Genomic DNA, 13152 nt, shown 5'->3' with positions numbered 1-13152 from the left:
GTTTCATTTTGCTTTCTGTTGGGTTCCTTGGTTTGTTTTTTTTTTCTTGTTGTTTTGTTTTCTGGTAAGTTAAACAAGCTGTTTCAGTCTTTTCTAGTAGCCTTTACATTCCTTTTCCTTTCCTGCACCTGTTCCTGTTTGAATCACTGTTTCCTAAACACCAGTGCCATGTGCATAACACTAGTTCTTCCCCATTTTTCTTGGAATACACTGACAGATATAGCCCCAGATCACATTTGTCTTTTACAGCTGCTGCATACTGGTGACCTGAAGTAATTCTGATACTGCCAAATCTGTCACCTTCTCTGATATTTCCAGTTGCTAAGCTCCCAGCTACAGCAAACTTTTTTAGTAGTAGTAGCAGTTTCCAAGTACATACTGTTAAACATTTTAATGTAGCAAAACAATAGTAAAAAAAAAAAAAAAAAGAGGGAGAGAGAGAGTAGGGATTTGAAGATGACAGCCCAGTCTGATTTCTCAGCTTGCACATACTAAAACAGTTTCCCCCAGGAACCTGAACTAAAACACATACATTGTAGAAAGAGATCTGATTTTATCTCAGACTTCCATGCAGACTACTGTTTCCACTGGCACAGTTGTTGCACTGCTTTTTCTTCCTGTTAAACTAATAGATCTTGTTTCAAGATAGCATTTATCTAACTTCCAGTAAACCGAATAGGTTGAATTTCTTTATTCATCTCAGTATTTGTTTTTCAGCCCTTTGGTCCCTGTTGTGAATCTACTCTAAACTCCATTATTGTTCTAGAAGTACACACAGAGTAACTGGGCACAGTGATTTCGCAAAAGCTGTCTAGAGACTTAAATTTTGCTTCTAATTTCTCTTTCAAGAGGATTTGCCTTGGCTCTATTTGTGACACTGTCATACTGGTGAGCTTATACTGAAACCAATAGGGTGATACCCATATCCTTCTCAGTGCTACACAAATAAAACCTGCATTCTTTGTACCCAAACGTATTTCTCTCCTTTTGCCTACATTCAAATGCATTTGTTAAATTGAGTCTATTTAACCAAGGTACAGTGGCTCATTTTGTAAGAGTAACCTGTTTTCCTCCTGATTTACCACCCCAGCACTGTGTCATCTGCAAACTGCTAGCAAATGTTTTAATATTTTTGTTTCATCTAGGTCAGATTTGGCCAGCTGGCAGCTGAGGGGCCATTTCTGGGCCACAAGACACTACTTTTTAGTCCCCAGGAATGTTTGCTGTGCTGCTTCACATTTTCCTTTCTGAGAGATGGGAATAAATAAATATATTAACAATTTATCTTTTTTTTATTATTATTATTTTTCTATTTTAAGGACATAGTGTTATACAATTTGGCATCTTTATTTAGCAATTTGCCTAGGCTGTGCTAAACTTTGCTTGTAACTGGTGATTTTCAGAATGACTGTATTTTCTTTAATTCTGCTGACTGATTTACTGGGCTGTCAGAGAATCAATTTGAAGTCTGCGCAAGAGAGGAAACTTTCAGAATATGAAATAAACCACTCAGAAATAATGCCCATTCAGAAGAGATGTTTATTAATCTGCATTGGTGCAGTAAAGCTGAGGTCAAAATTATCATAGCATTTACTGAGAGTTAGCTTGAAACAATATTTTGATTTTGTTCAGCATAGTGGATGAAGGGAGCTGTAGAGGGGAATAAAACTTCTAATTCAGCTTGTTAATAATCATGCTTCATTGGCAGGCAGCCGTAGTAATGTGTTTAAATTCAAAGGGGTTGTAAAACACATCCTGCCTTCTTTTAGTCAAATTTCATATATAATAACACTGCTTGCCCATGGAAAATTATAAAAACTCATCCATTTCTTTGTCCTTTTTTCTTATTTTTCTGATTGAATTGTTATTGCCTACAGAAGAGTTCATGTGGGATATTTTATGTTTCAAGGACTTCCAAAGCAAATGTCTCCATGTGACAAAACAGGAGATTTTCTTTGTATCTGTTACCGTGCAAGTCAGGATTCTTGCATCATCACTGCAAAGAGATTCTGTGATTGGAACTTCACTGATGCCTTTATTGCTCTTGTGGTGTGCAGCCGGGAGCCATTTTCCTTTTCCGTGACTCTCCTAACTCTGCCATGATGCAAATCAAGCATTCTTCTTTTTGTTCCCAAACTGCTTTTGATTCACTGAAATACAATTTTGTATTTTTGCCTTTTTTTTTTTCTCTCTTTATTTACTGAACAAATAGAAAAGGCACTTGGGCCTCTGCATTCCAATGAATGTTGATCAGTAGCAGAATATACTTTTAAAATATGGATTCTTTTGCTTCATCAAATGCATGTAGATAAAGCTGTAACATTGTTTGATTTCTTTCTTTCACATCAAAATAGTGTGGTTCTCATCCTTTCTGATCTAAATTTTCAGATTCTTTTTTTAAAAAAAAAAAGTCTCCATCTGCTTTAAGTGGAAAGAATCACTAGGAGACTTGCAGTGCTTCAGCAATCAATGTCTTTAGAGTTGAAATTTCCATGGCAAAAATATTTAAGTTTTTAACCTTTCCTGTTGAACCGCAGTCTTGTCTCTGGTGACATGCTGAAACCGTCTTTGTAGTGATGCTATTGCATTTAACTTTGCAACTCTGCAAAATCAGGGAGTAGCAACAGAAAAAACAGTCAGGAGGACCTGAAACAGGAGGACTATGATGTGGTAAATTTAAGGCAGTCTTCTCCCCCTGCTGCAGCAGGTTGCTGTAGCTGAAGCGAGGTAGTGCAGTGGCAGAACCTCCTCTCCTTGGCAACCAAGATCTCCTAAAGGGCAGGTGACACAAAACAGCTTTTTCCTTCTACCAAATTCTAGAGGGGACTATCTTCACTGTTATCACATACACCTAGTCTGAGGGAAATAAGAAATAAGAAGAGTTAGCCAAAACTCTCTAGGGAGATGTTTTTTTTCTCTGTAAAACTTCAAAGGGAAAGATTTTATAATACTTCAGTCTCTTGCTGAAGGGCTGCGTTTTGTGTTTTACACCAGTTCCTACATGGTGAGATTAATCCTTTTATTAAGGCAGCAATGTTGTAAATTTGGCAAGCCGCTCTTTCCACATAACTAAGCATGACAGATCGTTTGGTTGTGCGGATACTTTCCTATGGCTGCATTCAGAAAAATTTTGAGACCGTCCATGTAGAAAAGCATGGATCTTCCTCCCATTGCTTATGAGGAAAAAAAAAAAAAGAGTCATTAACACTAAATCAATAGTCAATACAGTTCAGCCTGCATATTATCTCATCAGCCTTTGGAAAGTTGCATAGTGGTTTGCAAAAGCAGAAAAGCTGTGTGTCATTGAGGTTAGGAAATTATTTACATGTCTCTGCTTTCAGGACTTTCATAGCAGGCAAGTCCTCTTACAATAATACTGACCTAATTTATGGAGCCTGTTTTGTTAAATATGCACAGGGGTCATAGTATCAGGAATTAAATCTTCGTTTGTTGACTGTAAAGCAGAATAATATGAATCAAACATGCTGCCCAAGAAGGGTGCTCAACCATATAGCTGCTTTCCTGATGACTGTGTCATTTCAAATGTGGTATATGCAAGTAGCTTAGTGGTTTCTAATACTTTAACTTCCACTACTTTTTCCAACATCATTTTTAATTCATTCTCTTTAATATCTTGTTACCAATAGGTTAATGATCCTGCTATGAGGGGAGGCAATCTATTTCCAAACCAGCTGCCTGGAATGGATATGATAAAGCAGGATGGAGATGCAACACGGGTAAGAGATGACATGGAGGCATAAAGAGGCTACTGGTCTATGAATATACCCTGGTCAGGAATGGATACAGTATCTTTTTACTTAGAAAGTTAAAAGTACTCAGGGTGCTAGTAATAAAGTATTTTGCAATTAATTTTTTGAATTCATCTTTAGGTAGCATCCATACCAAGTTCCTTGTTTAGATCCCCTAGCATAATTAAAGTGAATAATACAGAAAATATTTACACTAACAGGATACTTTATTGAATTAACAGACAGTCACGTTCAGTAGACTTTTATTTATAGCTATATTTGCTTTTTACAGAGCAATTACATGACTATTTGCTGATGATGGGAGAGACTTACTGTTGATTTATATTTGCACTGCTGCATGCTTAACCCATTTCATGTTTCATCCTGCCTAAGTATTTTTCCACTTCTCGTTGCTTTATACTTACGGCAAAAATTATATGAATTATTTCATTTATTACTTTCTGTACACTGCTTGTTCTGAGAAGAGTGGTGATACTGAACTAATTTTCACACAAATCTCCAGCTAATAGTGTAACTAGCTTTTGCTTAGGTCAAAAGTGTTTCTTATTCCAGACAGTAAGAGTATTAAAGGGCAGACCTTGTAGAGTTCTTGGCATGTGGCCAAGTAAACGAGGTGTTTTTTATGTGCCCCTCCTCAGTCGAAGTTTTTTGTTTTGTTTGTTTGTTTAATGGAAATAACCTTCACTGATTTTGATTTTTTTTTTTTTTTTGCAAAAAACACAATATTTTGAGACCTGAAAAGATTTGAAACTAGAGTACAATATTTTTCCTGCATGATCCAAGCATTGCAGCTGTGCAAACCCATCCAAATGTAAGAAGCTGACCTTTCTATACAGTGAGGCAGCCTCACATAGAAACCTGTGCACTGGAAAATAATATACATATCATTCTTGGGATGAAGAGCCTGTGCCAGCGAAGCCGACGGCTGAGCGCTGGCCGGATTTGGGGCTGAGCAGCATGGGCATGGGGGAAGCACCATCTAGTGGCTGCTGCTCCCTTGCTGCTGCCTCTTGCTCCTGCTCCTCTTGCCCAGCTGCTCCTTCATTTCAGAGATGTGATAGTAAGACTTTACAACAAACTGATTTCAATGTGTCCATTTCCTGAAATCCTTGGTGCACAGTGCTGTGCAAATATTTAATCTGGGAGCACTGATCTATTTATTCTCTTCTTTTATTCCTGTTGGAAAACTTCTATTCAAAGTTGATTCAGATGGGATAATATAAGGGAAATGACTAGAGCATAATAGCCAGTTAGCAGCAGCAGGAAGCAAAGATCTGAATGAGAACCATAAGGAAAATTGCTTTTATTTTTTATATTGATGTCTGCCACATTCTATGCAAAATGTTATCCTCAAAAACAATGTGGGAGATCTACCCTATTATTTCTACAGAAGTCATTTTAAAACCTGCTGTAAGTCCATCATTTCTTGTCACCTTCTAGTAAGCTGTGCTGGAATCAGAAAGAAGGAATTAAGTAAACAATTTTTCCCCTTATGTTGAATACCAAAGCAAAAATTAAGGTTTCCAACCTTAATTTAGGGGTAAAAAATGAATAATAAAGTAAAGCAAAACAATCATTCATTAACTGCAAATATGTTAAGATTAATGAAAATGAAGGAAGTCAAAGTACTGAGTAAGAAGTAGCCATTTGTAGTGTATTTGATCATATCCATCTCTTTTTGCACATGTGTTTAAAACTTCCCAGAGGCCGATTCTTGATTCACCTTGGTTCACGTGAGAAGGGGCTGTCTCTGGGATGGAGGATCTGTACACAGAGAAACCTTTCTGCAGCAATTTCAGGGTCACTTTGGTGATTGACAAAAAATGTAATGTGTTCTGCCTTAGCAGAAGCTATCATATACTGAGGAGTTATGTTCTTAATTTCCCTAACTAGTACATTGCCTAACCAGTACATTGCCTAATGTTAAATTTCATGCATTAAGAGAAGACAGGCTGTCAGAGAACAAAATTCAGGGTACCACTGAGGAAACAAAGGAGAAGACAATTGTTGAGGGGGAAGAAAGCTAAAGCGGAAACGTGAAGCAAATTCTAAAGAATGTTTTAAAAGAGACTGAAGAGAGAGTGGATGTGACAGAAAATATCTGGAGAGGTACAAAAGAGGGTGGAAAAAGTCAGGGAAGATGGTTTGAAGTGCAGGTGGAAGGAAACAAGTGACAGGACATCAGACAAGACACTGAAGGGCTTAAAATAACAGAGTCAGCGCCTTGACAGTGAAATGGACAGTGGCCACACATGACAGTAGTTTTGTCTCATCTGGAGAAAATCAACTTCTTAAATTATTTTGTAAGGGTACATCTGATGGCACTCCTGAGTTTTATTCTACTAACATAGTTCTGACTGTCAAGAAAAATATAAATGAATAATGTTTCATATGCACTATAAATATCTTTTGCAGAACTTTGAATTTAGAGGTCAAGTAGAGACTACTTTTGTGCATCTGTGCTATAAATTGCTCCTATGTAAGATACTTAAGAATTTTAAGAAAAATTAAGAATTTTTTTTTTTTTTAAGAAAAAAAAAGCACAAGCTGTGTAATTAGAAAGCTGAAAGGATGATTAATGTGCTTCATTCCTTGGCAGTTGTAGTATAAACATATAAAAAATGAGAAATTCATTTGAAAAATTAGAAAATTATCACACAAATTTGGGAGATTTTTTTTCATTGTTTCATAAATTTCATATCAGCAACTGTAATATTTTAAAGGAATTGGCTCTGTTTAGAGCTGAGTAAATAGGAACTAACATGCTATTGCTGAGGTCCATGCAACTATAGTTGCCAAATCTCTACATTTACTATTCTAACTTGTTTGCCTCATACTATTTCAGTTTGTTTTAACATGTTACAGGTAAAATTTGTAAAGCTTTTAGGATATACAAAGATGATACTAATATTAAACAGAGAATATGTTTTTAATGTAACTGGAAGACAGAATTTCCTGTCTCTTTCAAAGCACAAACTACACTTTATGTATAAAGCTGACTATAGTTGCAACTGGAACATTTAAGATGTTATTATTACATGATTATTGAAATAAACTTTTTAAAATAATTTAATGTGGTAAAAGAAAAATTTGAACCTGTTCCTATTTAGAAGTGAATATCTGGAGAATACTGTTTGTATCTGAAGTTTGTGAGAGATTTTCAGATTGCTTCTTTATAAAGTTTTACAAGCAGTTGTTTTATCTTTTTTTTCTTTTTTCTTTTTTTTTAATGGTTAAAGTTACATAAATCAGTCATGGAAGTTATTCTGAGCATTTTTTCCTCTATTCTTTATCCACCTGGAAATAATAATGTGACAAAATTATTTCAAGTCCTCTTTGCTTTTGTTATATGTAAATAAAAAGGAAAAAAAGTTTTTCCTAGAGGCATATTTGTGCATTCTTTGTATTATTCCTTCCTTTTATATATCTTATCACCTACAAAATAGAACTTTAAAAAATTTACAGAGCACAAATTTTATTCAGATCACTGTATAGTGGAAACATTTATTTAGAATCTGTATAGAGATAATATTTGCTTAATGTGCACTCTGGAAATAAGGACATCTCCTTTTGATTTTTCTCTTCTGTTCTGCACTTTGTGATCAGAAAGCACTAGTAGGGTCCCCAAACTGCCTCTCAACATATCAAAAAGAGGAGCCAAAGTCTGACTTATACACATTAACCAGAGTTTGAGGGGAGGAAGTGTGGTGTCTGTGTCCCCTGACGAAGTTAGGAGGAGCAGGAGCAGGACTCGTGTTAGCTGGCAGATCGTGCTCAGGGCTGGCCACCCCAGAGAGCTCCGGCTGTTCCAAGCGGGCTGAGAGGAGTAAATGTACAAAACCTAGCACCTTGCTTTCCTGAATGGTGGGATGTTTTCCAACACTGGCTTAATTTGACAGTGAAGGCACATTTCTAGACTTTCTGTGATTGCAAAGAAAAAGGTGATAAAATCCAAAGGATTGCCTGGACAGCTTCCAGAAGATTGGGCTAGTGGCATGCACATGGAGTGGTGAGGAAGCTGCCAGTGCCATGCCTGAGCAGCAAGTCCATCCTCCTACACAGCAGGAGCCTCTGAATACAAGTGAAAAACAGCCCCTGGGAGAAAAAGAAGTGGTTTCCAGTTGGATTGGCTCTCTGACCTGACTGACCACAAAGCCACATGGGAGCAGGAGTTTGCAGAGAGGCACAGGCTGCAGTCACTAGAAGGAACAGTCTTAAAACAACTGTGAAAACCACATCCTGAGGCTTTTTTTTTTTTTTTTTTTAAATAAGAAAGTACAAGATAATCAACTCAACTGAAAACAGCTTAAACTCTATTTGTGTACAGACACTGTAATAAATGTGAAGTAAAGAGCATCTCTAGGGATCGGTAGTTGAAGGTTTGTTTTTTTAAACTTCCTTATTCCTTTTTTTTTTACTATGTTTTTTTGGAGTGGAAAGTGAAGCAAGACAGTTGTTTCCTTTGAGAGTGTACAGCAGTAACACAGAGAAATTTTGTAGACACGCCAGGTATGAGACTTCTCTAAAACCATATTGCTGTGCCTTTACCTAGAGTCTACAAGTAGTAGATGGCCCTGAGTTGCTACTGTATCTGCAAAAATTTGAAAGAAATAAGTAATTAAGAAATGGTGAAGAAAAGTGTCCATGTTGCAGCCTGTCCTGCACGTTGTGGAGGGAGGTTGTGTGCCGCAGAGCAGCACCCGGCTCTCCTTCACCTGTTTCTTCACTAACCAGGAAGAAAAAACTCATTCATCTTTCTCCACTCTCTGTTTTTGGCAGAAATATTGCTGACCCTGAGGGCACTGTGGTTGCTCCTTTCTTCAGCTGACCGGGCGTACGGCCCTGACCCCTTCCCGGTTGGAAGAGCTGCATCTGTTTATCATGACCCAGCGAAGCCGCCATCTTCTTGGCTCCCCACTGCCGGTGGGCCGCAGCCCTGCCTCGCCGTGGGGCCTTGGGCGGTCGTCGCCGGAGGAGCAGCCTCTTTCTTCTTCGACAGTCTGAAGCTAGCGTACAGACACTCGCTCAGTCTGTTCACTGCATTCACCTTAGTGCAACTTAGATCTCTCCTGCGAAGTAAATGTTGACAGGCAATTTTCATAAACCATGTCAGATTGAATGTATTTAAATGTATGTATTTAAGGAAAAAAAGAAAAAAAAAAACAACCATGCTCTTGTTCTGTTTCTGTTTAGTTCTAGACCTTGGTTTTTGGCTTTGTTTTCCCTGGCTTACTACTCAGTCTGGTGTAAAGGATTCATTTCCGTCTGAAAACTGGTGTTTTAGACTAAGGCCTGCATTTTGGGGCGACAAGTATGCGTGAGGAGGGTTTAGAAGCGGCGTCTGGTACACGTAGACCTCTAACGAGCCCGTTCCACTCCGGCAAGTCAGAGAAGATGAACCGATGTAGAAAACTACACAGACCAATTTTGAATGGGATTAACGTTGTAAAAGAGATGAGAACTATCCCCTGAGAGGATAGTTTCCCTGTTTATAAGGGGTGCTTTGGTAGGTGGTTTTGTTTTCTGTTTTTCTTTTGGTAACATTTGTAATGCAAAGTCATGAATCCAAAAAAAAAAAAAAATCAAGTTTGTTACGTTCTTATTTAATTTAATTCCTAACAGTCAGTTAATCCTGTTTTTTATCTGACTCTCCTTCTGTCATCTTCCTCTTTGTTCTAACAGAATAAAAAAATGCGTTACCCCTTTACTTCCCTAGGTGTGTTTCCAGCAATCTGGACATCAAGTTACGGTTGCTGAACAGCAATGTTCAATGATAATGCATGTACTGATTATGGTAGTGGCAGAATTGGTGCATAATATCAAAGAGCTAAAGATACCTGCTTTAAGGCATGATAATTACTGGTTCCCATCCCATTAGCTGGGAGAATAACGATTCATGTAATACCAATAGCAGATATCACTACAGACTTCACCACTATCGTGTGTTTCTGATTATTTTAAAGCAGTGTGGACTATAAGGATGTTTTGTAAGGTACATAAAATCCAGTTTATATGTAAACAAGCAATAATTTAAGTTGAAAACTTAAGTGTTTTACTTGTATAATTTTTGTGAGATATACATGTTGTGAAGTTGATTCCAAATGAGGTACTTCAGTATTAAATTAGATATCTTCTTAGCCGTGTGTGTCTCCTGGAAAAGTGTTTTGTAAAGAATCACAATGCCTTGATTAGACCTAATTTGTAGGCTTGAGACTTCTCATTTTCTAAACCTTGTGATTCTGCTCATAATGTCATTTATCTAACATATATTATATGCAGCCACTGTAGGAACCAATTCTTGATTTTTGTATGTTTATATTCTTTCGTAACAAGTCTTAGAAAAACTAACTGTTACTAAGCAGGCCACTGTTAGGGTGCGTTTTTTTTCTTGCCCACTGTGGTTGGAATAATCTTTTACTAAGTAGACATCAGTTTCTGAGGACTTGAAATATTAAGAAATTGATGTTTTTGACCTCTGTTTTCTTTCCTCTAATCCCTAATTCAGAAACTTTCTAACCTGAACACAAATTTTTTGATGTCATGTAAAATGCAATGCATTTTATAATGTCTCATCAGCCATGCCTTTGGGGAGTGTAAGGTTTGTTCTGTTGCCATTTAATTTGTTTTGTTTTTCAGGTGGGAGTGAAAATACCAATTATTCTATATTAAGGCTGGGGGAAATACGATAAAGGTGGTATGAAATAAGTTGTTTCTATGAAAGGCATCTGTTTCCTTGATGAAAGTCAAGGAAATGCCTGGTGCTGTTGGTTTCTAAGGAGGGCAGAGCCATGATTCTGGGGAAACAACACTTCTCAGCGATCACTGTTTTGCTATTGAACTTGGAAAGACTATTTAGTCAGCTGAGCCATCCTTTTATGTGCTGATGGAAAACAACAACAAAAAGCTATCAGCCCAGGGCTCCACAGCCTCATTATTACAGTGACATTTGCATTAAACTTATATATCTGACAAAAAAAAAAATTATATAAGAAATGTATAAATTTGAAGGAATTAACTTCATGCAACGCAAATTGTAAATGAGTTTTAAAATAGTTCTGTTTGTATAATTTCCTTTTTCTGTTCTTGACCATAACCTCTTCAAATAGATTATTCTTTTTCACAGTGGACAAGTCTAAATTTGTCCTGGTTCATGACAGACCTGCAAACCCTTATCATCCACAGTGATTATGATATTCCATCATCCATTGCCATTTTGGAAGAAAGGAGATTGTACCTATCACTTTGGCTCAGTTTAGGTTCATTGTGACTTCAGTTGTCGTCTGACTAATGAAAAAGAAATGTGAGTGAAGGAATCTTCTGATCATATTGATCACTATAGAAACAAAAAGCCAAATCAATTCCCTTCATTATCAGTATTTTTCATCCTGTATACAGTAAATTTGTCGGAGAAAGTACTTGGATTATGTTTAACAGAACAAGTAATCAGTGTTCGACTTACATTACTAAATGTGAAAGGCGCATAATGTGAAAAATAAGCATATATACATGGTCATATGACCTGGTTAAGTGTTCATGTAATGTGGTAAGTTGAAAAAGTGAAGTGAGCTGTTTTGCTACAATGAATTAATTTGTACTCAATCTTTAAAATATTGTCCCACACCGGTATCCTTTTGGGCCTGTATTAATTAAAAGCAATGTTTTTGCAGTTTATACAATACATTTTTTAATCTTTGTTTAAAAAATGAAATTCATATGGGCTTAACAGATGAAATGGGTGGCACAGCTCCACTTGCAGAACCCAAAGATACACAATCAGTTTTGAAATGCAACTTAAGCCATTAATTGTTGGTGTGAATTTAAAAGTTTTCTAGTATTTGTATGGTAGTATGCTGCCTAAGAGCAAAAGCATTCTCTGCACAAAAGAAAATTTACTGTAGTGGCTTTGATTTTAATTAGAATTTTCTCCCTGGTGTTTCTTTGTAGACTAAAACAAAATCTTTTAAGTTTCTTACTACAGGTAAAAGCTATGTGCAAGAACCTCAAAATGCTAAAATCTAGCATAATGCCTTAGATCTGTTTTTAAGTCTTGTATATTCCTACATAGCTGTCTGATGTATTATATTTGTATAGTGAATTGTGTACAATTTTGGAATAAGTGCATCATCACTTAATCTTTATGTTGTTCAGTAGAGATGATGGACACGTTTCTTCAAACATTTACTGTCATTTAATTTTTCCCTTTATGTCATTTGTGGGTTTTATTTGTACAGTTCATCATGAAGTTGCATCTGAGATGTGTGTATATGAAAAGATTATACAAGGGTAAAATTAAGCAATATATAAACTATGGTTCTTCAGGAGAAAGCTTACAGTGTTTCAGGTTGTGATTTATTTTCAAAATGGAGTTGACTCTGAACATCACTTTGTTCACCTGCATTGATGTTTGTATTTCTAGTGTGAGCAGTTTATGCAAAGGTAGATATATTCAGAGAAATTTTAAATACATTTATGCAAGTTAATATTGCTTTGCTGATGCTATTTGCTTATTTGATGTTAAATAATGCTATTGTAAATAAAGAATTCTGTTGTTATTGCATCATTTAATAAATTTTAATGCCTTCGGGTTTTACATGGCTTTAGAGATTTCAACGTGTTTCTGTTGTGTCTTCTTTTATTCATATAAGTGTGTAGGAAGTAATGCAGAAGTACTAGAAGATGGATGAACCTGCTGTTTTTAAAAAGACAGGAAGCTTTCTCTATTTAATGTTATATATTCCAACTAGTTGTAAGTCAGAAACCTTTTTTAATAGTTCTATATTTGTTGAAAATGTTTATCATGTAGCTAAATGTGAAAACAGTTCATGATGAGTACTTTTTTTTTATATCACAGCACTAAGTGGGTGTCTTTCATGATGGTTTCAGCCAAGGCTAATCTTGAATGACACAAAGCAGGACTGAGTATTGGTAAGAGCTAGTTCCCCTTGTTCTGCCACATGGTTTATTTAAGACAGATGGAAACGTATGGTTGGTTGTTTTAAAAAGTATTAAAGCAGCTATAGGAATGGCTGTTTACAAAAGTTATCTGCTGTTCTCTAGGAAATGACTGAGACAAGCTATTTACGTTAAAAAATGTAGAAACTATTTTTTTTTTTTTTATTTTCAAGACCTCCAAATACAGTCATCCTTTCACCATTCTACCAAAATAACGGCCTATCCTGCAATTCTCTTGGCTTGGCTTCAGCAAAATGGTGGTGGTCTTTGGACATGACAAACATTGACACGCTAAGGAAAGAGGATGTTTCTTCCCAAAGTAAAATTAGAAACAAGTGCTAGAGAAAACACTTGTAAATAGGAAGAAGAAAAATGTTTCCTATTAGAACTTTGCCTTTGCAAAGATAGGCATGATTTAACCCTATGATTT

At 36.4% G+C, this 13152-nt stretch overlaps 1 protein-coding gene across 1 annotated transcript in view; it reads left to right on the top strand.

Moving 5' to 3' along the window:
* NCOA2 (nuclear receptor coactivator 2) overlaps window positions 1–12308 on the top strand; it is a 197257-nt gene extending 184949 nt beyond the window's left edge. Inside the window, exons 23-24 of the mRNA XM_084282656.1 lie at window positions 3648–3737; window positions 8550–12308. Of these exons, the coding sequence (XP_084138782.1) occupies window positions 3648–3737; window positions 8550–8561 (102 nt within the window). The 3' untranslated portion in view covers window positions 8562–12308. The remainder of the gene's footprint in view (window positions 1–3647; window positions 3738–8549) is intronic.
* Window positions 12309–13152: the final 844 nt, after the last annotated feature.

This window comes from Netta rufina (assembly GCF_964035555.1).
Source record: "Netta rufina genome assembly, chromosome: 2".
NCBI lineage: Eukaryota > Metazoa > Chordata > Aves > Anseriformes > Anatidae > Netta > Netta rufina.
The sequence above is the reverse complement of the archived record's forward strand: the minus strand, read 5'-3'. Positions and strand labels throughout refer to the sequence as shown.